This window comes from Harpia harpyja, chromosome 23 (assembly GCF_026419915.1).
Source record: "Harpia harpyja isolate bHarHar1 chromosome 23, bHarHar1 primary haplotype, whole genome shotgun sequence".
NCBI lineage: Eukaryota > Metazoa > Chordata > Aves > Accipitriformes > Accipitridae > Harpia > Harpia harpyja.
Window position 1 is genome coordinate 13572250 of NC_068962.1, and position 22248 is coordinate 13594497.

At 39.1% G+C, this 22248-nt stretch overlaps 1 protein-coding gene across 8 annotated transcripts in view; it reads left to right on the top strand.

Moving 5' to 3' along the window:
- KCNC2 (potassium voltage-gated channel subfamily C member 2) overlaps window positions 1-22248 on the top strand; it is a 103200-nt gene that overhangs the window by 75070 nt on the left and 5882 nt on the right. For 4 of the 8 annotated variants that reach the window (XM_052774646.1, XM_052774648.1, XM_052774647.1 and 1 more), the window contains exons 3-4: window positions 17597-18527; window positions 20940-21107. In XM_052774646.1, the coding sequence (XP_052630606.1) occupies window positions 17597-18527; window positions 20940-21107 (1099 nt within the window). Of the gene's footprint in view, window positions 1-17596; window positions 18528-18853; window positions 20774-20939; window positions 21108-22248 lie in introns of those variants that run through there. The other 4 variants (XM_052774653.1, XM_052774654.1, XM_052774652.1 and 1 more) reach the window with 2 other exon arrangements.

The following is a 22248-nucleotide window of genomic DNA, read 5'->3' on the forward strand; positions in this document are numbered from 1 at the left end:
CTGACACATACTTTAGTTGGGGACATAAGTGTCCATAACCCTGTTTTTACAAAAGAACTCTCAAAACCTGTTCCATATTGGTAGTCTTCTAAGAGAAACAAAATTTCTTGCTTCCTAACTTCTTGCTATCCATAATTTCAGAACCTAGCTTTTAGAATGTGTTCCTAGGCTATAATGTGTATCTGTCCCCCAGGATGCCTGTTGAGATTCAGCTGAAATTTCATGGCTGAAATCTGAAAAAAGGTGAATAATACATAAATAACTATTTTTTTATTTCAGAGAACCTCCCCTCCTGGCACTGCAGTTATCTGTACCTGAAGCATTATCTGTTTCCCACTCATTTATCTAATGAATAAACTACAATGAACTTACAAACAATAAGAACCCCAGAATAAGGAGACTTGTGTAATAGCAACTGGTCAACAAGCCCTCTTAGTCTTGGTAGTGATTTAACCCCATGTAACATAGAGAATTTTCTGAATCCCAGAAAATTTTTCAAGATTGGGCCAAAAAAAGAAAGCTGTAACTGGCAGTGTGGGTAACTGTAAGAGCTGCACTAGGACATTATATAATCAAAGAAACAGTAGATGAAACGTTAATCAAATGAAAATTTTCCAGAAAGCTACAACAGCAAGGCATGAGCTCTGGAAGCACTAAAATAAAGTTTGCTATAAATCCCATGCAGAAATGGAGATAAAAACCCAAGAGTGTCAGATGAAACAGTGTGTACAAACTGAGACTTCTACTGTTTTTATTTTCCATAAAGCTAAAGAGCTTTGTCAGATTCCCACATTCATATGTTTCCTATGGGGAGCCTGGGCAAACAGCCCTCACTGGACCAGTCCTATGTTCTGCTTATCTTTCCCTCTATCAAGTATCCTCAGTTCCCACTGCAGGAGGTGCTCAGCATTTCACAGGATTGAGCCTGAAAAGCTCCATGTATTTGGCTCTGGTTGAGCTCCAGCCACTCTTTTTTTTTTTTTTTTTTAAAGAAATAGTATTGGTGCCAGCTGTGCAAAATGGACCCCCCCCCTCCCTTGCTTTGTCTCATTCTGTATCTGATTTCTTCTGGAGAGAAGCTCTTGTATTCAGTGAGCGCATGGCCAGGCCGTTTGTCTGAAGGCCAGTTTTTGTTCTGGGTTGGCAGAATAGGATTTTTGTGAGCTTCCCCCCTGCTATCACTGCAGCTGCACCTGGCAAGAGGAAGCAACCCACAGTCTAAAAAGCTCATCAGAACAATAATGTCTGCTTCTATCTTGACAGGTTAATTAATTGCATGCCATTATATTTTGTGTGTGGTTTTGGATGGTTTTGATACTTTTCTTTCAAGTGCGTTTCCCAGTAGGGTTTGAAAAAGTCTGGTGCATTGTCTGCCTGTCTGTCACTTGAGATGGTGCTTGATGCAGAAAGAGGAGACGGAGAGGAAAAGAAAGAGAGAGAGAGAGAGAGAGTATGTTGGGGTGTTCCAGTTAGAAAATCTTACCCGCTACAACTGGGATAAAATCATGGTTGTGGCTGACTGGAAAACAAAAATTTTGTTTCCTGAAATTTTGGGGATTTGAAGTCTGTTGCGTAGCCCTTTGGATGGCAAGGAAAAGTGGACTCCACATCAGTCCAAGGCTGTAGTCTGGGGCACTCATTGACTCCTTAGAGACTTTGACATGGTCTTTCACCTCCCCTGTGAGCATCCTAACCCCCAGCTACTGGCTGTGTGCATGGGAAACGTCTTTTGCAGGAGAGATACAGGGGAGAGCAGAAATTAAATTCTCTCCTGGAGAGACTGGAATTCCCAATGAAAATTTCAGACAGTTTTTCTGCGAATAACTGCAACTTTTCACCTCTTGGATTGCATTATTTTAGAAACTAAAGTAGCAACATGCAAATGATGTGCTAGAACTAAGGGAGTTGACCAGACGTTGTGATTTTTCAAACTGGAACGTTTCCAGATTGCATTATTTTAGAAACTAAAGTAGCAACATGCAAACGATGTGCTAAAACTAAGGGAGTTGACCAGACATTATGATTTTTCAAACTGGAACATTTCCAGAGGTTGTATAACACATCTTTATGTCCTCCCACCCAAAAATATATTGAGACTTATGGGAGGAAGAAGTTTGACAGTTTTCAGTGTTCTTGGAAGATCCACTGCCACAGAAAGTTTTAAAAGACATAAGTGCCATATATGTGTATTAAGACTACCTTGGGTAAACAGGGTAACATATCAATGTCCATGTTCAGCATAAAGGAAGATATTATTAGGAAGATATTATTAGAAATGTGTTATTTATATGCAAGTGTGTAGGTTTGGAGGGCATCTGTCCTGTGGCCTGAGACAGGAGCTTTGTCGCCACACAAGAATTTGTCAATTGAAGACCCTGCATGCCATGCACTATGCCATCCTTCCAAATGCTCTCAGTAATGTACACATGTGCTGGAGTTGCTAACAGCTGTTGTCGGGCGCTGCTTTTGTGTACTGCTGTATGTGGTACCAGTGCAGAAAGCATGCCCTGGCATCAAGGGTTCAGCTTCACATGAATGAAGCAGGTGCAAGTAGGCATATTTGGACCAAGAGAAAAAAAACAAACTAGAGCATGATGGACTTACCCAAACACCCTAACATATAACTGGATGTCATTCACTGTATAAGAATTTTTCATTTCATCTAGCAATGACAGAGAAATGAGAGGTCTGAAGGTCTGGGAAGCAACCAGACCCCCTGTGACATGTGGGAGACAGGTTATTTCTATCTGAACTTCAACAATTTTCATCTCCGTTGTATACGAGGAAGCTAGAAATAGTCTTTTTTGGCACTGGGACATCTAGAGTGTTGTGGCCTGGGAGCTGCCTGCCCTTGCCATGGTGAGATGGAATTGAGCTCAGAAGCCTCTAGTGTTTCCTCAGCCATAATCCCAGCCCACACAGTACGTGGTATGACGGATCATTCTGGAGTACTTGAGCTGGGTGAATGAAAAATATTCTGTACAGGTGAGTTTCTTTATTATTAATTTTAATTTAGCAAGTAACATCTGTTTTCATTGTTATCCTCTAGAGAAGAGGGAGGCTAGATTTGCAGACAGTAGTCACTACTGCTGTTGTGAAATAAGATGACTGTAGTTTCTTGCAATGCTAAAAATCCCCTTTGTAGCAACATTCGTCCATTTGTTGAGTGGATATGCTGCTCTCAACCTTGGTACCTCGTGTGAGTCCTGCGTCATGTTCACCTGACAGCAGTGACTCCCTGTCTTTCCCTAGGGACCAAACTCATAATTGCACTGGGAGACATGCACCAAAGGTTGTAAAACTGCAGGTCAAACACAATGATGTATAAGCAATCTGTATTTGAACTGGAAATAGCATATATTATAAACATATGTATAAACATAGCATAGATGGTAAACCCTGCTCATGAATGGTATTTTTTTGAGCTGTTCATGTGTTGAGAGCAGGGGAAATACCTGACTGGCTGGGATAACATTCGCATTATAGCATATACTTTACTGAAGAAAGAAGCAGCCTTTTATTCCTAAAATGGAGCAGAAAGAAGACCTCTCTCTGCTGTGTGCTGCAAACCAGAAAGAACCCTCTGGTGTATTTAAGTTTGCTTCTGTTTCCCCCAGCCTTCCAGGTTTGTCACATACCGTCTCTTAATGTGTCTCTGCTTTTGCTTGGCAAAGCAATCCTGCACACTGCAAGTGATAATCTTATATTAGACCATTTTAGTGAGCATCATCTCTCCTAGTAGCTTCAGTCCAAAAACCACCCTCCCCCCAAAATACCACCCTACCAACCCCTCTTTGACCAAAGGTTGATGTTTTAATGCAATTATAATTCTGAACATCTTAAGGGACAGAGAGTCTTGATGGTTAAGAATCGTTTGTGAGTAGCAGTGTTTTTGTTAGGAATTAGGAGGCTGTAAAGAACACAGTCACCAGTAGCATCCTGCTAATGTTTTCGTTTTGTTTTCAGTTTCCCCAAGAGTTATCAGGGCAAATTTCATTAGACACCAGGGAAAGAGGCTTTCATTCAAATCCTGAAGAAGCAAACCATCTGGAAAATTCATGATGAAATGGCTTATCTTCATTTTCTACATCTTGAACTGCAGAATGGTAAAGAGAAGAGTGAGTAGGTGAACTGATGAAAAAGAGCTGAAGAAACAAGGTGAAAATGAAGGCTGAGCCTGCCACTAGACTTCTCTGCTTGCATGCTGTTAAATAAAGTTGTTTTTCTTGGCATGCATCATTTTGTCAAGATGTTGTATGACTGTCAGTGATATGAAAACAAAGAGAATTTATTACCCTTCAAATCAGGACTGCAAAGCCCTAAATAAAAAACCACAGAGTTCCCCAAAGCCCAGTTTGCTGCTTCGTAAACACCACCGGTGACCAACCTCTGCTGGTATGTCACATGCATATTTCAGCAGTGACAACACTTGTAATTCCGTGTACAAGTAACCTGCTCCTTATTTAAGAGAAGTATGGAGACAGATGTAACCAGTCTTGAAAGGAATGTGCCAGCAGTAAACATCCCATGTAGACCTTAAACTGGAAATGGAAACTGTGGAACGTGCCTCTGTGCAGCCTTGCGTGCCGCTTCTTTCGCAGATTGCATTCACAGTCTCTAGTGAGCATGGTCTGCCTGGTAGTGGCAGCGGCGGCAATTCATTCTCACAGAGTTCCCACTCTACGTAATCAGCAGCAAGATCTCAAGTCATGTCAAAGACCTTCTTTACTGCGTGATTGCCTGACTCTGGTCTTCAACACAGAAACTCTCTCTATAGAATTGTGTTCCCTTAATGCGAGGTTTTCTTTGCATGCTACAAATATTGCCTTTCATTGCCGTGAGGATTGTTGTAAAGATACCAGCCCAAACTATAACCAGTGCAGAGTTACGTTCCTTCAGATAGTCCAAAATCCTAGCTGCATGGAGAAAGAACTGCTCCAGCTAACTCAATGGCATGTTGACTCTGACACATAAACAATAATACAAGTATTGGTATTGCTGGCTGCTTTACTGCAGATGAATTTTAGCCATACAGGACATCCAAATGTTTATACTAAGTTTATATTTCTTCCCATGCCCCTTTGTGTGGAGAATTTAATCAAAAAGATCCAGGAATGGGTCCACCGTGTATATTGTACTATTGATTTTTCATAAGTAAGCTATTAATGTAAGTTAAAAAATAAAAATGGAGTTTAGAATCACAAGGAAAAGGGTGAAGATATTTATTTTCTGAATAACCGTAATACCTCTGAAAGAGACAAGAGTTGTCATTAAAAGCCAAAGTGCAGCAGACAGACAGTAGCTTTCCCTGGCAAGCTGGGAAGGCTGCTTCTGAAGCCTGCTGGACTGGGATGAATGCTTTTGTCCATCTCAGCACTTGGTTCTGAAGAAATATATGCTACGGTGGATTGACAGGTTTGACACAGGAATTAATTCCTCTGTTCTCCTGAGGTCACAAGGCAAGTCCCGTGTGGTTCCCCTCTGCTGCTAGCCTGCTCCCTCTCATCAATAACAAGCTCTTGGATAAAGAAACCTTCAGCAGGATGATGGTCTGTGCACAACATCACTGGTATTTGTCATTGTGCTAATTAGTCCAGCCCTGAGTATAAGGATTAGTGTCAGTCCCTAGGGCAAACTGGTGATAAAATTCTAAGAGAATGTTTAAGCTAAATAATGTTGGCAGTGCAGATACTATTAAAGAGTAGGAATACATTTTAAATGGTGCTGTATGCGGCTTCAATGCTAATGCTTGCAATGGCAATAGCTTAGAACATAATCTATGTATTAAATAAATGTGTAAATTGGATTTGGAAATATTCATGGGGACAGAGGGCTGGAGGAGCCTCTTGGGTCTTTGAGTCCAATTCCCTGTTGTTATCACAGGCCCAGTGTCATATAATCCCTCTCATAAACTTGTGTAATCTTTTTCGTATGCTTAAACATGCAACTCCCAGGATCTACAGGAGGGTCTTGAGCTATCTTTCATCTCAGTTCAAGTGTCTGCTTTGAACAGGGCAGGAATGAAATCTGAATGTCACAGTTGTCTGAGTATCCTAATAACTGTCATACTGGTGGGTTTTCTCTTTCTTACGTTCCCTTTCTCAGTTCAATTGAACTGTTACTTCTGCATCCCTGGAGACAGAGGTAAATGGCATTTTAATGTATTAAAAAATGCAAGTAAGCTACATATAGCTTTTTACCTATCTTTAGGAAAACCTTCAACAAGATTCTGGGCACCTGGTTGATCAATGCAATTTTTTTGCACCATGGAGCCAAAAGATAGATCTGAGAAAACAATGTGTGTGTATGAACTAGTGTTGTCTGGGGCGATGTGCTCAGTTCCTGAGAATCCAGATACGCCTAGCTGACTACTGTTGCAATGAATAATTCACTGTCTCTAAATTTAGCTTTGATCTATGTGATTGTGTTGTGAGCTTGAAACATACTCACATGCATCATGCACAGGAGCTTTAACAGCCTTACCCCTCTCATAAAAATGCCCTTCTGACCTCAAACTCTTCTCCAAGTGCATCACTCTTTCAGCTGTACCAGAGTGTTAGGGTGCACAGTTCATCAATTTAGGTATCTCAAAGATTTTTTTTTTTTTAAATCTTAAAAGACTTTTCAGAGGCTCCTGTGAGGTGATGGAGGAATTCCAAGGACACTGTCTCATCTGGCCTAGGAAAAGGTTAAAGCTGAGATACTGGTTTTATTTTATAGACTATCCAGCAATTTGACTATGGAAAGGTATAAATCTTCCTCTGAAGAGGAACTGTTTTAATTTTATTAGACGGTAGATTTGTTTAATTAAGGTCACCATTTATCCTATGCTCCCTTCCACTTTCCTGGCATCTAGCTGATGCAGGGGAGGAAGGCTTCAGCCTCAAAGTGAGGCCAGGTTTGGAGGAAGAAATAATATCTTTCAGTAAACCAGTAATTCAGTTGGAAAAAGCAGATGAGTATGCAGGCATGTGTGCCCTTCAGATTCAAATAAGAAAGTCACAGAAACCACACAGGGAGAGTATACTGGCATAAAAATCCCGCTCTACCATGGGTCAGTTAAACTACTCCTGTTATTCGCTACCCTGCTAGTGCAAATGGCAGAAGAGTTTTGTCTGCTGGATTGCAACTGTGACAGTTCCTGTAAGAAGCCATAGGGTGAAGTTTCTGGGTTCATCATTTGCTCTTATTAAATCTAGGTTACTCCACAAAACCTGCTGCATTAAGACTACCATACCAAGCGACTAAGATTTAGGCAATGCCATAGTCTAGGTGGCCTATTCATTACATTTTTGCTTTCCCATAACTAATTCACAATCATGAAACAAGGGCACCAGTTAATATCAACTGAATTGTATTACTGTGGTATAGGTATGAAAAATTAAACCAATACTGCTTAATTAGTATAAGGAAGAAAGAGCTTCCAGTCAAAAAAGACCTGGTAATCAGCTGTTTGAAGGCTTTGCATACACTTTTGAGTATCTTGGAAATGGCTCTGTCTCTTCAATTTTTAAGAAGTAGTTCGGTAATTTCTATTCCAGCTCTTGCAGTAGAAGACTTATTATGTTGTACAGGAAACACACAAGCCTGGAAAATTTGTAAATAATTCCAGTACGTTTTGATTAGATTTGGAATAGCAAAAATGTTTATATGGTTTGGTTATAAAGCTTTGCTGGTGAAGACTAAGGTGGGCTCTATTACAAATCTTAATGGATGTCAAACCTCAAAATCTTAGTTTTCTAAATTTGCCCAAGTTTAATTTTAAATTAGGCCATAAGACTTGTTTTGAGTGAGAGAAAAAGTAGACGTAAATGAGCCTGAGTGCTTAAGTGAGACAGAGATAATAGGGCTGAAAATGTTTCTGTAATTTTAATGGACATGAGGTTTATGTACTAGACAAATGACATTATAATAGAATTTTCATGAATTTATCTTCTTAAGAATTTATCTCTTTTCTCCATTTGTCTGCATGGGTGTGAAAGTCTATTAATAATAAATAGTATTATACTGAAGATTTTTTTCCCAGTTTTGACCCATTGAGCCAAATTAAACCTTTTCATGATAAATCAAGTGGAGAAAGAACGATATTGCCTGTGTAGCATTTCAAGTTGCGAGGTCCCAGAGCCTAAACTCTGCTGTAATGGTGTGAACAGCGGGTAGTCTGGGGAAGGGAAACAAAGCATACAGAGATGCTAATTTGACTCAGCATGTAAATTTGGGATTGCCTGAAATGGGTCCTTCAAAATGTGCCGCCTTCAGCCCTTCAGAGAATTTTAGCTTCTTTTTGGAAGATGGTCTTTTAGTAGTAAGAAGCCCCTGAATGTCTGATACCAGACCCAGAATATGGACTGAGAATTCCTCTTTTTCTCACCTTTGCCTTGATTCCAGGAAGAATATCCATTGCATTTTTGCAGCCGCTAGAAATATTTTGCCTGCTTGAGTGCGTAGATTTATAGCAATGTTTAATGAATGAGTGGCAGTGGTTTGCTTATCAGGCCGAGTAACTATGCAGACCTTGTCCATAAAGCAAGGTCAAAGTGAGCCTTGCTGATGCCTTTTTAAAAAATGAGTGCTAGAATATAAATGCCAAGTCTAGTTAAAAAAATAAACACAGCTGGCTGTAAAACATAAAACATTGCTGTGATAGTCACAGCTCAGAAAGATCCTAAGTGAAACAAGCTTGATAAATTCAAGTGAATGGGAAAAGGAAGTTTCTGGAGGCAGCATAATTGCTTTTCAAGCAGTTCTGCTGAGTCGTCAGGAGGAAAAAACAGGCAGTGGGATATATGTTGTGTGTTGTTATGACATGTTTGACTTAGTTGCTCAATAGAAGACCAAAGTCAGGTGGTTTTGATTTGCCTAGTGGGAAACAGCACTGGTCATTTAGGAAATTAGTAATTTTCTTGGACATGAGGCAACCAGGGATGGAGTACAAGGGAATGTCCTGGGCAGCAGATCAGTCCTGTCCCAGGGACTCCCACTGCATGAAGTGTGGCCCTGCCACTGAAACGCATTGTCGCATCTTCTTTCCAGTTGCTCAGCAGAGACAAAGTTTTCCATGCTGAGCAGCAGAACATGTGTCTGTATCAGGGTAGGTCTGTAAGTCAGTTTTCAATCCTTTGGGAAGATACATGTCACTTAAATGCAATTAAAATACAGCATAATTTGTAACTCTAGTTTTCTTTATGATCTGCTTTAAAATGTAGATGTGCCTAAGATTTGTTGAGTCAGGTATGTATCTGGGTCAAACTAGTGTCAGACTGCTGATTTACCTGACAACTGAGTTAGAGTGACTTAATTGTGGACCTGGATTTCTGAATATGAAAAGAGGTATTCATAACCTCTTTATTTGTGCTACAGCTGGTAACGAAAGACAACTGCTTTGTAAAACTATAACAAACGGGAAAAGAATGAGCAAACAAGAGAACATTTGTGTTCCCACTACTACGTACAGATGGTAGCCACTCTGAGTTGTAAATACTCCCGCACTATAAATCTATGCATAGCGTATTACTTATAGGCTGTTCTTAAACAGTATATCAATAAAAGTGTATTGATATATAGATCTTTTTCTTTCAAGTATGACTATGAGTAGAATTGTAGCAGCAGAATGTTAACTGTTAAATTGAATGCCAAATAATGTTAGCAGGAGAGAGTGCAGATGAGGAAGAACTGTACTGAGGATTTGAAGAGTAGACTTATCTTTCACAGTATGAAAACAAAACTATTGGAAAGAACTCTACCAACTGTGGCTTGATGTTGGTTGAGAAATTATAATGGCCAGAGTTTCCAAATTAGGTTGCTAAGGTTGGGCTTTTAAATCTTTATCTAGATATTTAAAAACCAGTTTAATGCTGACATTCTCCCTTATCCCCCATAAGAAGGATGAGTTACAGATTTTTAGAGACATTAGCTTGGTCTTAGTGCCTGATACTTCATGTATCATGTTTTTATTTTTCCGTTGAAGATTTATTTAAAATGCTGTGTTTGTATCCATTCCTTAATCTTTGAAGAGTGATAATGTGAAAGATTATGATTTATGAGTGATGAAGCAAACTGATAGTATATTTGCCTTGAGTTTATATTTTAAATGCCAGTAGTTTGGTTAGTAGCTACTGATGGTATTTGGTTTCTTACTCAGTATACCCAGATGCAATGCACTGAAAATGCATCACACCATAAAAACATATATGACTTTTCCTTTTTTTCTTTTTTTACAAAATAATAATTTTCCAAGGGGAGTTTATGGCTAAGGAAGAACAGCAACTTTGAGCAATAGAGTCGTGAAGAGACCGATGATCCATTTGGTGAGATATTTGGGTTTGTGCAAAATGAATGTTAATATTTAAATTTCACCCCACAGAACATTAAACCATACAGAGAGGTAAGGTTATCACAAGAGCTCATTCTGAAATCACATTATGATTTTAGCAGTCTCCTGATAGCCATATGAAATTAAACAGAGGGAAAAAATCTGTCGTGTTAAAGTCAGAAATGAGGACAATCTGTCAAATCTAAACCGAGAGACAACTCTCTTTAAAGCTGGAAGTAGTATCTAATTCTGTGATTTCATTCCAATGTTAGTTGCTACTCATTAGAGTGAAGCATGCCATGTACGTTACAAATGCAGTTTCTTTTTCTGCTTAAGTAAAATCCATAGTCAAGTCGTATTTTCATTGAACACCCAAATCCCTCTAATTTATTGGAATTTTTATGGGATTTTTTTTTTAAGACTTTGGTTTTATATGACTAAGCAGCTATAAAACTGGATTAAAAAATCAGCATCACAAGTTAGTTGTGGCTAATTGGAAACAGTATGTGACATTGGCTTTGTTCCTTGTCTAACTCGATCTCACTCCTGCAGAACTAGGGGGATTCCCCAAAGTAACCGTGGGTTTGAATTCCTGGAAGAATGAAAAAGGCTTGTGGAGAATATTATGGGACAAATATATGGAAAATTTACAGGAACAAAGACTTTTCTTTCCTCAACCTTGAGAGAAAAAAAAGTCAATATCAGATTATAATGTTTATGATGGGAATATTTAATTTTGGTATAACCACTTATAACTGTCTTATTCTAAGAAATATTGTTCATCAATGAGTCTTAGAGTACATATGAATAAAAATTCTAGAATATAGTTTTGTAATTAATATATCTGACTAAGTTTTTGCAGTCAATGAGATTGGATGTGTTTAATGCATAGATTAGCTCACTTCTTGTGGTCAGAGGGTTAGTAGAAGGAAGATACTGAAGCAGTTATTTTTTCAAATAATTTGCATCATATTCTGGACTATGAAAAGATGAGGCTTAAACTAACAGATATGAACAGACATCACTGGAAATAATTTTTAAATCTCCAAAGTATAGAAATTTATTTTTGATTTTTCAAAATGAGTATGATATTAAAAAAAAAAAAATACTGCTTTCCTTTTAAGGATTTTTTTATCCAAGAGGAAAGATACTCTGTTTGAGGGTTCTATTTAGCAAGAATGATCTGGTGGGAAAGCAAAGAACTCATGACTGTGGAAACTCCCTCACTCTTGTTTCAGTCAGGAAAAGTTAAGTCACTTAGTAAATTCTTATCTTTTGCAATGAAAGCAGGATTTTGGTTTCAATAGTGAGCAAGCTTCAAAGCTGGTTTCTTTAAGAAATAAACACAATCTCTTTTCTGTGACAGTCTCCCTGTAGTTGTATTTTTAGTCTACTAAGTGTGGTGGGGAGGATTATTGGTTTTTTTTAAATTGTTTTAAATTCCAGCAACATGCATGTATCAAGTCTCATAATGTGCCTGTGAAGATAGTTATTTAAAGCAACATTGTCATCTTTTTTCTTTAAAGGCAATTCTGTACCTGCATTAGAGCATATTAAATGTTGTATTTCCAAGGGCTTATTAAATATTCAGTAGTTTTCTTTTTCTGTACGCAAGCGTGTCAAGGGCAAGCCTTCTAAGTCCTGCAGTGAAACTCAAATGAACTAACCGAATCTTAAAAGGGGCTATTGAATACTCATGTTAGAAAATATACATTACACAGTGGGGGGAGTTGAGGGAGGAGGTTTTGAGATCCAACCCCAGAACAAGTTGTATCCAGACAGGATACAGACTCTCTGGGAAAATACTGAAATATTGTGAGAGATTTTATTCAAAACTTAACTTTGGGACAGGAAGTAAGGGTGACTGTGACTACCAACAATTAACTGTGCATTAACCTCTTCACTGACTATGACCCGTCCATCTTGGAATACTAAATAATGTGTAGAAATAGCCTGGTCTAAGGGTGCGGGATGGACAGAAAAGCATATCTTGAATTATGGAGTGGTATGAGTCTGATTTTATGAATATGAATAACAAACCTGAGTATAAGGATGAATTTCTAGCTCTGTTGCTGTTTTATTTGGTCTGTGTGTAAGCTGATAAACCTTAGAATGCCTGAAGTCAGGCCCTGGCTCCATCACAGGACAACGACAAGTTGTTCAACCAGTCCCATGTCTGGGTTTGCACTGGAAAGGAAACTTGGGCAGGTGGGTTAGATGTGAGCCACAGCATCCTCCGACCAGTTGCCTTTTCCTACTGTGAAATCCAGACATGGGTCAGTTCATTTGCAGCCACGATTTTTAAAGTGACCTTAATTTATTCAAGGCACTTTAGGAGCTACGTGCAAGGTAAAACATGACATTGGACGCACAGAAGTTCTGATAATCCACAGACTGCTCAATTTGCAGTCCTAGAATTGGTTGTCATTTTTGAAATGGCTTTAAACTCTGAGCAACTCAGTTCCCTATGGGACACTGAATTCAAAATAGGTATCATAAAGTTTTCTGCTTCCAGCAAGTTATCTGCAGGCATCTGACACTCACTTTAGATTTATGCGCTTCACTAAAAATCAAGTTGTAGATGATTAATCCACTTACTGTGAACATTAGTAGGACTCGGTAACAGAGCTTGGCTGGTGATCCCATCAACTAGAGAAGCTGAGAGCTGGAATCTGTACCAACATTGTCTGAAATGTGATGCTGACACACATGAACAAAATTGGGTGCACGCTGCCTTCAAAATGTGAGCTGAGGGAATCAGCAGCCTACTGAGAGCTTTAACTACTTAATGAGGAAAGTTCTGCATGCTGTGTGTTACATACTGAACATTTTTGTAACTTTTAACTGCTCTCTTCTGGCAAAAATGGAACAAACATTTTATTAATTTAATTTTTATTAATTTTGGTTTTGAAAAAGGCTGGTTTGGTGGCCCTGAAGTGTCTGTACAACCATTCTTTTATATAGAAAGTGCTGTCCCTCAGGGTAGAAAAAGAAAACCTAAACTAAGAAAGATAATTTTATCTCATCCATTGAAACAAACAAGAAACAACTATTTTTTAAAAACTTCTAAGAAATGAGAAAAGGAGCCTGATTATTTGGATCTTATTTGAAAATCCTTCTTCAACTTTTTTTCCAAAGAGTTTCAAGCCATGTGCTTGGGCCACAATCTTTGGTTTAAAAAAGGGGGTTGATGAAGCTCTTTTTTGCTGTATACCAAGGCTGAATTTGTCTTGCAACTAGTCAAAACCTAAGTTTTCAGAACTTATCACAGTGAAAGGTTGCTAATGATTCAACAAAAAACCTGTCTCTTGCTGTGACGTTTCTGAAATGATGATCAGGCTAACTCCTTTTAGATTTGTGTGCTTCACTAAAAAAAAACCCAAAAGTTGTGTGTGGTACCCCAATTGTTGTGGACATTAGCAGGACTGAGGAATAGAACTTGGTTGGTCCCATCCCCCAGAGAATCTGGGAGTTTGGACCTGTACCGACTTTGTCTGAAATGTGGTGCTTGGCCACATGAACAAAAATGAATGTGTTTTTAGAGGCTCATTACCTTCAAAATGAAAGAAGATGGAATTAGGATGAAGCAGAAGGAAAGCATAGAGTGAGGATAGCACATGACTTAATTTCATTTCTATCATTACAACTGTTTGTGAAAAACATTCTAGAGTTTTTTCAACACATTGCCTAGAATTATGTAATATAATAATAGAAAGTATCTTTGTTAGTGTAAAATAAATCCCTAAGCATTTTTCTTTGACCGATAAAATGTTCCTTCTTGCACTGGCCATTGCATTTTCTTCTTGCATGTTCTCTGAACCCTCTGATTATTGCAATAACATTGTAGGTCTTCTTGTGTATGAGCTTTCATCATGCTAGGTGATGTGCAAGCTCTGTCCAGAATGTCCTGATCCAAGGAGTTTACAGTTTAAAGGAAAATGCAACAAGAGATTAAAGGAATGAGTGTCTTTGCTCAAAAGCAATGATGTATGTGCTATTGTGTGCATGACGAAATGTGTACAGCTCATTGTTTTATATTGCTATGAATGGAAATTGCGGGATTATCAAGAAATCTGTCACTAGATTAATAGTTTTTTCTTGCCTTTGTTTGTTCTAACCTCTGAAAGATGATTGCCTTTAGGATAACAGAGTAGGATACTCGTCGGACTGTGGAAATGTCTTTTTCCTTTAGGGATAATAAGGCACTATTGAATGTAGGTGCACAGTTAAAAATTTTGATCTGCTTTGGCAAGTGCCTATTGCCAAGTGCACTGTGGCCTTTCACAGTGTCAGTGTTGAGCAAAACAGTAATAAATTGTCAGGCAGTTCTACCTGTAGTTAACACCTTGGTATTTGGCATTTTTTAAGAAAGGATCAGAAACAGAACGGACTCTCTTTCTGAAATACAGCCCAGAAGCAGGTGCTAATTATTTACGTACTATTAGGTTCAGTTGAATGCACAGTTAATCCTTATGATATCTGAGTTTTTGGTAAATTTTAGTTTGGCTCAGTTGAATAGAATTTTCTGTTCTTTTCAGACAAAAAATGTTCACAGTTGTCTGAAATCACCAAAGTGTTGCTGTTAAAGAGGTTGCCCAATATTTTATCTATTAAAAGTTCCCAGCCAGATTGCAAACTACAGTGCTGACTTAGCTTCAGTGATCCTCAGCCTCCACAGATTTGTTTGCTTTTTTTCTCCTTCACTGTGTAGAAAGGTGCTGGAGGATGCTCCACCAGTGGCTTAGAGTCTGATAAATTCTCTGTCCATGTTATGGAGAGGTTTTACAAGGATCTGCTGAGATGAATTCACTTAGGCTATATAAATCTGGTTGTATTTGCTGACTCTAGTTGTCTCACAAAAGATTGAGGCTTTTTTTTGTATGTTGGTGTCAGGTGCCAGGAATAAATGAGCTATGAACGTGCAGCAATTTTGTAGTTAAGGCAAAGGCAGAAAAGCCTGTTCGGTAAAAATCAGCCAGACAGTGTAAGATTGTTTGCTTAGCTCATGACTAGAAGTTCAGACTGGATGATAAGTGTTCAGTTTAGTCCCTGACTCAGTCCTTTCTGAAAGATAACAGATTTAGAGTGTTTGTAATTGAGGGGCTTGGTGTAATAACTTTGTTTCATTGATTGAGGAAAGGAAGCCATAAACAAGCTGCAACTCTCTGATATAGGTAGATATAGGGGGGGTCTGAATATAATAAATTTGCCAGGCTTGCATTGCAAATTTAAACTTGTTTCTCAGAATAAAAGCAATTCTCTCTACCAGTTGTAGAGACAACATTTTGTTGTCTAAATAATGTTCTGTGTTCAAAAAATGCAACTATTCAGTAATGTACCAGCCCAAATGAGCTCCTGTGGCACACAATACTCAATCTGAGCACTAATACTAAATTCGGTGATGGATACCCGAAGTACACAAAATCAGTTCTGCTGCAATATTGCAGCCTGGATTAAAGTGACATAAGAGGCATTCTTGCTTATGGCTGCTATTCTGTCTCCCTTGTAACTAGATTTTTTCAAGGAGATGATTCAAGATTTTCGTGTGGTGACATACCAGCATCCTGCTGCCACATTTTCTCTTGCCTGTACCACTGGAACCTGGACTGAAAGCTGCCCTTTCCAGTAGGGTGGTAGTAAAGAATATGATATTTTTTTCTACTTGCTGGGCTTCTTTAAGGTACTTAGTTTCAGGTTGGGAATTAACAGATTAAAAGAGTGATACCCTGAGTGATTTGTAAGTAGTATTAAGGGAAACATAAAATACATTAAGTTTATTTACTAAAATAAATAATATTAAAAAGGATGAAGCACCTGTCTCAAGCTCTGAGATCCCTATCATGTATTTTTGTTTTACCAGCAAGTAACACTTTAAAATTATAAAAATCCAAGCCAAAAGAGTTAGTCATTTTCTGCCATTTTGAAAAAAATGTGTTTCTTTTTTGATATTATGCAATGATAAAATTTCAAGCAGCTAGATATGTGAGGAGGCATATAGGCACTAGATATTTTCAAAAACGTGTTTAGGCATCGTTTTGTCTCTTTGGGCCCCTAACACCTTTGAAAATCTTCAAGTCTTCAGAGAGTTTTTTCCAGGATAATACTGGCTATAAAATGTCTATTAAGCTGAAAATCCAGAATAACAGACACATTGATAACATGTTATAAATCCTGGCTCAGGGAGAGATTTAAACATATCATCTATTCATGTACTACACCATTGCTGTTGGAGTGCTAACATGGTAGTAATGTATTGTCACTTAAAAGAAGTTAACCATTGTAGCAAAGGAACAATTGCCCTCAAAACACCTTTTCATTTGGCGTGTTTTACTGGGTGTGAGAAAGTTTATCTCCCCCTCCAGATGTTTGGCTCAATGTTAATTTTTATGAGATCCTGTCCTACATGTTCCCTTTTCTTCAGTGCTTGACTGTGATGACTGAGTTGAAGATCAGGCAGTAAATTTTTTTTAAGTCCTTGACAATCCTCTTTGAGAGCTGTCTCCAGGTTATTTAACTGTATTTTATCTATTCTTGTGCCTCTACTAGAACTGAATTTGTATTTCCCTATTTGTTCAGATTGTCCTGGGTCTGCAATTTTGATAGCAGGATTGTGGATCCTAGGACACTGGCAAAGCTCAGCCCCTGCGGTGAGAGAGGTTCTGCTAAGTTTACTCTTAGTCCTGCCTAAGAGTATGAGTGATGGATGACTGCAAACATAACAGGCTGTACAACCAACTCTACCTGTAACATGGAAGGCATTTTCTATCAGTAAATACCCTGTGTTTGTGAATCATTGATCCAAAGGAAACCCGGTGTTTGGATCTGTTCCTAGGACCCTCTGAGGTGCCCTTCAGGCCAGGTGTGAATTCCTGAACTGTAATCTCAAGACCATTAGGGTCAGCCCCATTTTCCACGATGTGAGAGGTGGACAGCCTTAAATCTTGCTGTTGTTGGTGCGTATGGGGGTTGTTTGTAAGGTACCTTGACAACTGAATGGAATTCAGATGATTTGGCACAGATTAAAGAATTTGTTGCCACTTTCTGAATGAGTTGCAACCTGTCATGTTGTCCATCACCGAGACTTTTCCTCATCCCAGACTCCTGGCCTATGCCTGAGAGCTGTCTGCTGCTCTCCTCTGGCCTAGATGCAAAGGTTTATGCATACAGATTTGTGAATCATTTGGGGATGATTCAGTAAAAGATTTATAATGATCAGTGACATTGTTAGTATTAATGTGAAGAGCTGTGTGGTTCTGATGTCTCTTTTCCCTCTTTTTGTTTCAGTTCATCGCCTTTGCCTCTTTATTCTTCATCCTAGTTTCAATCACAACCTTTTGCCTGGAAACACATGAGGCTTTCAATACTATTATAAACAAAACTGAGCAGGTCATCAACGGGACAGAAACTGTGCTACAGTATGAAATTGAGACAGATCCTGCCCTGACGTACGTGGAAGGAGTCTGTGTGGTATGGTTTACATTTGAATTTTTAGTACGTGTTGTTTTTTCCCCCAACAAACTTGAATTCATCAAAAACCTCTTGAATATCATTGACTTTGTGGCCATCCTGCCCTTTTACCTAGAAGTGGGCCTGAGCGGGCTCTCCTCCAAAGCTGCTAAGGACGTGCTTGGTTTCCTCAGAGTGGTAAGGTTCGTGAGGATCCTGCGAATCTTCAAGCTCACCCGGCACTTCGTGGGCCTCAGGGTGCTGGGCCACACTCTGCGAGCCAGCACCAATGAATTTTTGCTGCTGATAATCTTCCTGGCACTCGGTGTTTTGATATTTGCCACCATGATCTACTACGCAGAGCGGGTGGGAGCCCAGCCTAATGACCCATCAGCGAGTGAGCACACACAGTTCAAAAATATCCCTATCGGCTTCTGGTGGGCTGTAGTCACCATGACCACCCTGGGATACGGGGATATGTATCCACGGACTTGGTCAGGCATGCTGGTGGGAGCCCTGTGTGCACTGGCAGGGGTGCTCACCATAGCCATGCCGGTGCCTGTGATAGTTAACAATTTTGGGATGTACTACTCCCTGGCCATGGCGAAGCAGAAACTGCCGAGGAAGCGGAAGAAGCACATCCCTCCTGCTCCTCAAGCCAGCTCGCCCACCTTCTGCAAGACAGACTTGAACATGGCCTGCAATAGCACGCAGGGTGACATCTGCCTGGGCAAGGACAACCAGCTGATGGAGCACAACAGATCATCAGGTAGGACACCACTGGAAATGCATGTCCTCTGAAAACACTTTATAGACCAGTATGTTCGGCAGGGGTCAGAAAGCAGCCAGTCTTTCTGCCAGGAGAAGACATAGCTCCCACCCTTCTCCCCTCCAGTGTTTGCGTGTGTCAGTCTCATAGAGGACAAAATAGGTATAGCGATGTTCCCAAACCTCTATGTAGCTGGTCTATACAGTTTTGCTTGCTCTGTTGAGAATGCTTTCCTGCTGATGATATCAACCTTTTCTTTTGCCTGTTGTTTGTTGCGTTGTATGGATGTTTCCTGTTTTTCTGCATGACTGTGACTATTTGAGCAGCCACCGTGTCCCACCCTGTTGGACTCCATGGTGTTTTGCCTCAGTGTCTGTCTCTTGTGTCAGCTTTGCCTGTGCCACATCGTGGCCTGTTAAGCAAGATCCTACAAAGAAGCGGTCATTTAAAAGGAGCAGGTGCTTTACATCAAAAGCCCAGCACTCAAAGGAAATAAGAAAAAATTCTCTTTCTAGCTTTCTTTCCATTTGGCATTCTGCTTCCCTGGCTAGAAGAACCTCCTTTGTCTGTGTTAGATGAGACATTGCATGATATTTACTATTAATTGAATGATAATAGCATAGCTGATGTGAAGTTTGTCAAGCAAAATGAAAGTGACAGCCCCTAGCAACATCATCGTTATTGGTGTTGATTTTTATGATTTATATGACCTTATTTGTTAGAGTTCCAAATGATGGATAAGGAGTATTTTGTGCTAATCGCTGTGAAAATGCATATCAAATGACAGCCTCTGCCCCTCTAAGCCACTGCCCCATATTCCATATCTCTTCAAATTAAAGACTAAATTTTATCTCTCAGTATAATTAAAATTTTTAGCAGCAAGGATTTTTTTGTTTGTTTCTTCAATGTATTTATTCTTATAGCCAAGCACAATCTGATTACAAAGCTCACATACCAGTCATTAGACTCCTGTTGAAAAGCTGCTAAAGAATAATAAGAGCAAAGCCACCCATGACTGGTGTCGTTCAGTAATTGAAATTTATTTTTTTAAAAAGAAGAGTCTGGAAAATCGGTCTCTGAACAATATCTGTCTTTGGTCTGTTGCTGTTACTGAATAGCATTTATGTTCAAAGAAGCTCGGTTTCAGTCTCCGAGTGAGTGTACGCAGACAAAGTTAACACAGCTTTTTGAACATCCTAAATATATTTAAGAGGATGGAAACCCTTGAAAGGACTCACACTGAGGGTGGAATATAGTTAGTTTTACAATGCTTTGACTGATGCCCACTTTCAGACAACATCTTTAAAGTGTTAATGATAACAGCTTTTTCATACCATCAGGTCCTACTAAAGGTATTCCGGAATGCAGGAGGCTCAGTGTGATCAGAGAAAAGAGACACTCTTCTGTGTCTGCAGCTTTATTTACAAGGTGTTATAATCCTTGAAGTTAGAGAGAAAGCAGATATGCAAAAAGGAGCCATTTTGAAGTGTTAACTTTCTCTTCAGTAGTGCCACCGCTCATATTGTGCACTGTAGCTTTATTTCTGGTAGAGAATGCTGTTAGAGTCACTAGGAATTCTGTGCAAAACTTCAAGGCTGAATATAGCCCTTTGCATTACCAGTTCAGAAAAACACATGCTCAGGTTTAAATGCAAAGGCAAAGCTGAAGTCAGTAACATGCCATTACCTGTTATGTGCTGTACTGAGCAGGGATTTTTTTCTTGAAGTGTGGCTTGAATCTGAAATGGTAGATAATTTTAAAAGAGAGTCCTTTGGGAGTGCCAAATCAGGAGAGGTAAGAGTTTCGCTGTTTGATAAAATAAACTACAGAGACCAAAGACAGCATTTCATGTTGGGTACTTATGATGACAAGCAGTGCAAGTATGATAAGTATAGAAATGAAAGCTGAGTGTGTTATTAAACAGGTTTTAGTGCCAAATGTTGAAAATTTAATCCTCCTGGGGGAGGGGTTGTCTTTAAAATATGCTAAGCAACATATTCTAAGCAAAAATGACTAACATGACCTCTTGTTTATCAAAAAGGATAGCCAAAATAATAAATACTTGTTTGAAATATCCAAGGCTGCCTGTACTCTGAAAAGTTATGGTCCATAATAGGCAACTAACTGAGCCTTGATTTGATTATTTCTTATTTCGTGTTAGTTTAGTATAACTTTATATGAGATTTAAAAGAAGAACAAGAAAGTCAAAAGATCATTTGTCCTTGAATAAAAAATATACTTTTTGCCATTTTGTACTGATTAATGGTGAATTGCAATCTTGTTCTCTTCTAATGATTTACCTTATAACGATTTTTTGAGTGATGGGAATATCCGGCATTCAGCATAAGCTCTTTGTGATGTCTCATTTCCTCATTCATTATTGTCTGTAAATGGGCATGGTGCTTTAACCAGTGTTATCAGGTGAAGACAGTGCAGGAAGTGAGCAGCCACTCTCACCTGGTGAAAGGCTCCCTCCCATCAGACGCTCTAGTACAAGAGACAAAAACAGAAGAGGGGGAACATGTTTCCTACTGACAACAGGTGATTACACGTGTGCTACTGATGGAGGGATCAGGAAAGGTATGGACTTCTTTCATTAGATCATAAAAGGTTACTTAGCAATGTGCTTGTGAAAAGCAATCTTAGAGTAAAATGATGTGCACAATGCTCTCAGAGAAAAGACTGTACTCACAATGTATCTTTTTTCTTTACTCCTAGTTATTCTTTTCCTGCTTTCTTTTTAGAAACACTCATCTCCTTTAGTCTTCACGAAATGTGCTTGATGTTGGGCCCCCATATCACTTGTGTCTTCATTTGTCTGTTATCTTTAATGGAAAAGCCTGCAATTCAGACCTCATTCAACCACTCATCACTCAATACCATTTGTCATTCTAAAAGACAAATTAATTATTGAATAACTTTGGTCTGCACTTAATAACTTAGTAAAAATTACAGCTGAATAAATTACACTTAAAAGGTTGAGATGTCAGAAGTGAGCAACGTTTTTGTTCTGAACACAACAGAGCATATCATATGAGATGCTATTTAGATTTCTTTCAAATAAAAGGTTGAGTTTATAATGCCACAAAATGTTTGCTCTTTGTAATACACCACTGATGGTAAAAGGTGACTGTCTACCCCAACAAGAATTCAACTACAATAAACAATGTTTGATCTTGCAAGGTGCTAAAAATGCCTTTCTAGTTATTCAGCCTCTTCAAATCTGATTACTCACTGTTCAGTAGGATTGGGTTCCCCAGGCGGAGTTTGCAAAACCTTCTGTCATTTTATGTATCACCCATGTGACTGATGGCGTGGCTACCCCGTCAGGCCACAGCTGGCTGTGGCTGCAAACCTAACCTCAGGGCATAGCTCCCAAATCAGCAATGCCAGTGGTCGTCTTGCCATTTCCTTAGATAAGAATTGCTTTGGTTTCTTGGCAGATTGTATCATTCCAACAGGTTTCACGTTCCTGAGTGCTGATGTGCAGTCGTTCACCTCAGAGTTCATCTGCAGTAGCCACGTGGCACTGGACAAACATTTTTGGCTGAGATTTTTCTGCCCTTTTTTTTTTTTTTAATTTTTATTTTTTTAGCTTGCTTTGTGTACAGCAAACATAGCTGTCCAAGCCAGCCGTAGACCCTAAAGGAATTCTCTTGAGTTATTCTGCAAATGCTCTTTTTACATTTCAAAAGCATGAGCTCAGTAGGTTAAACCTGTG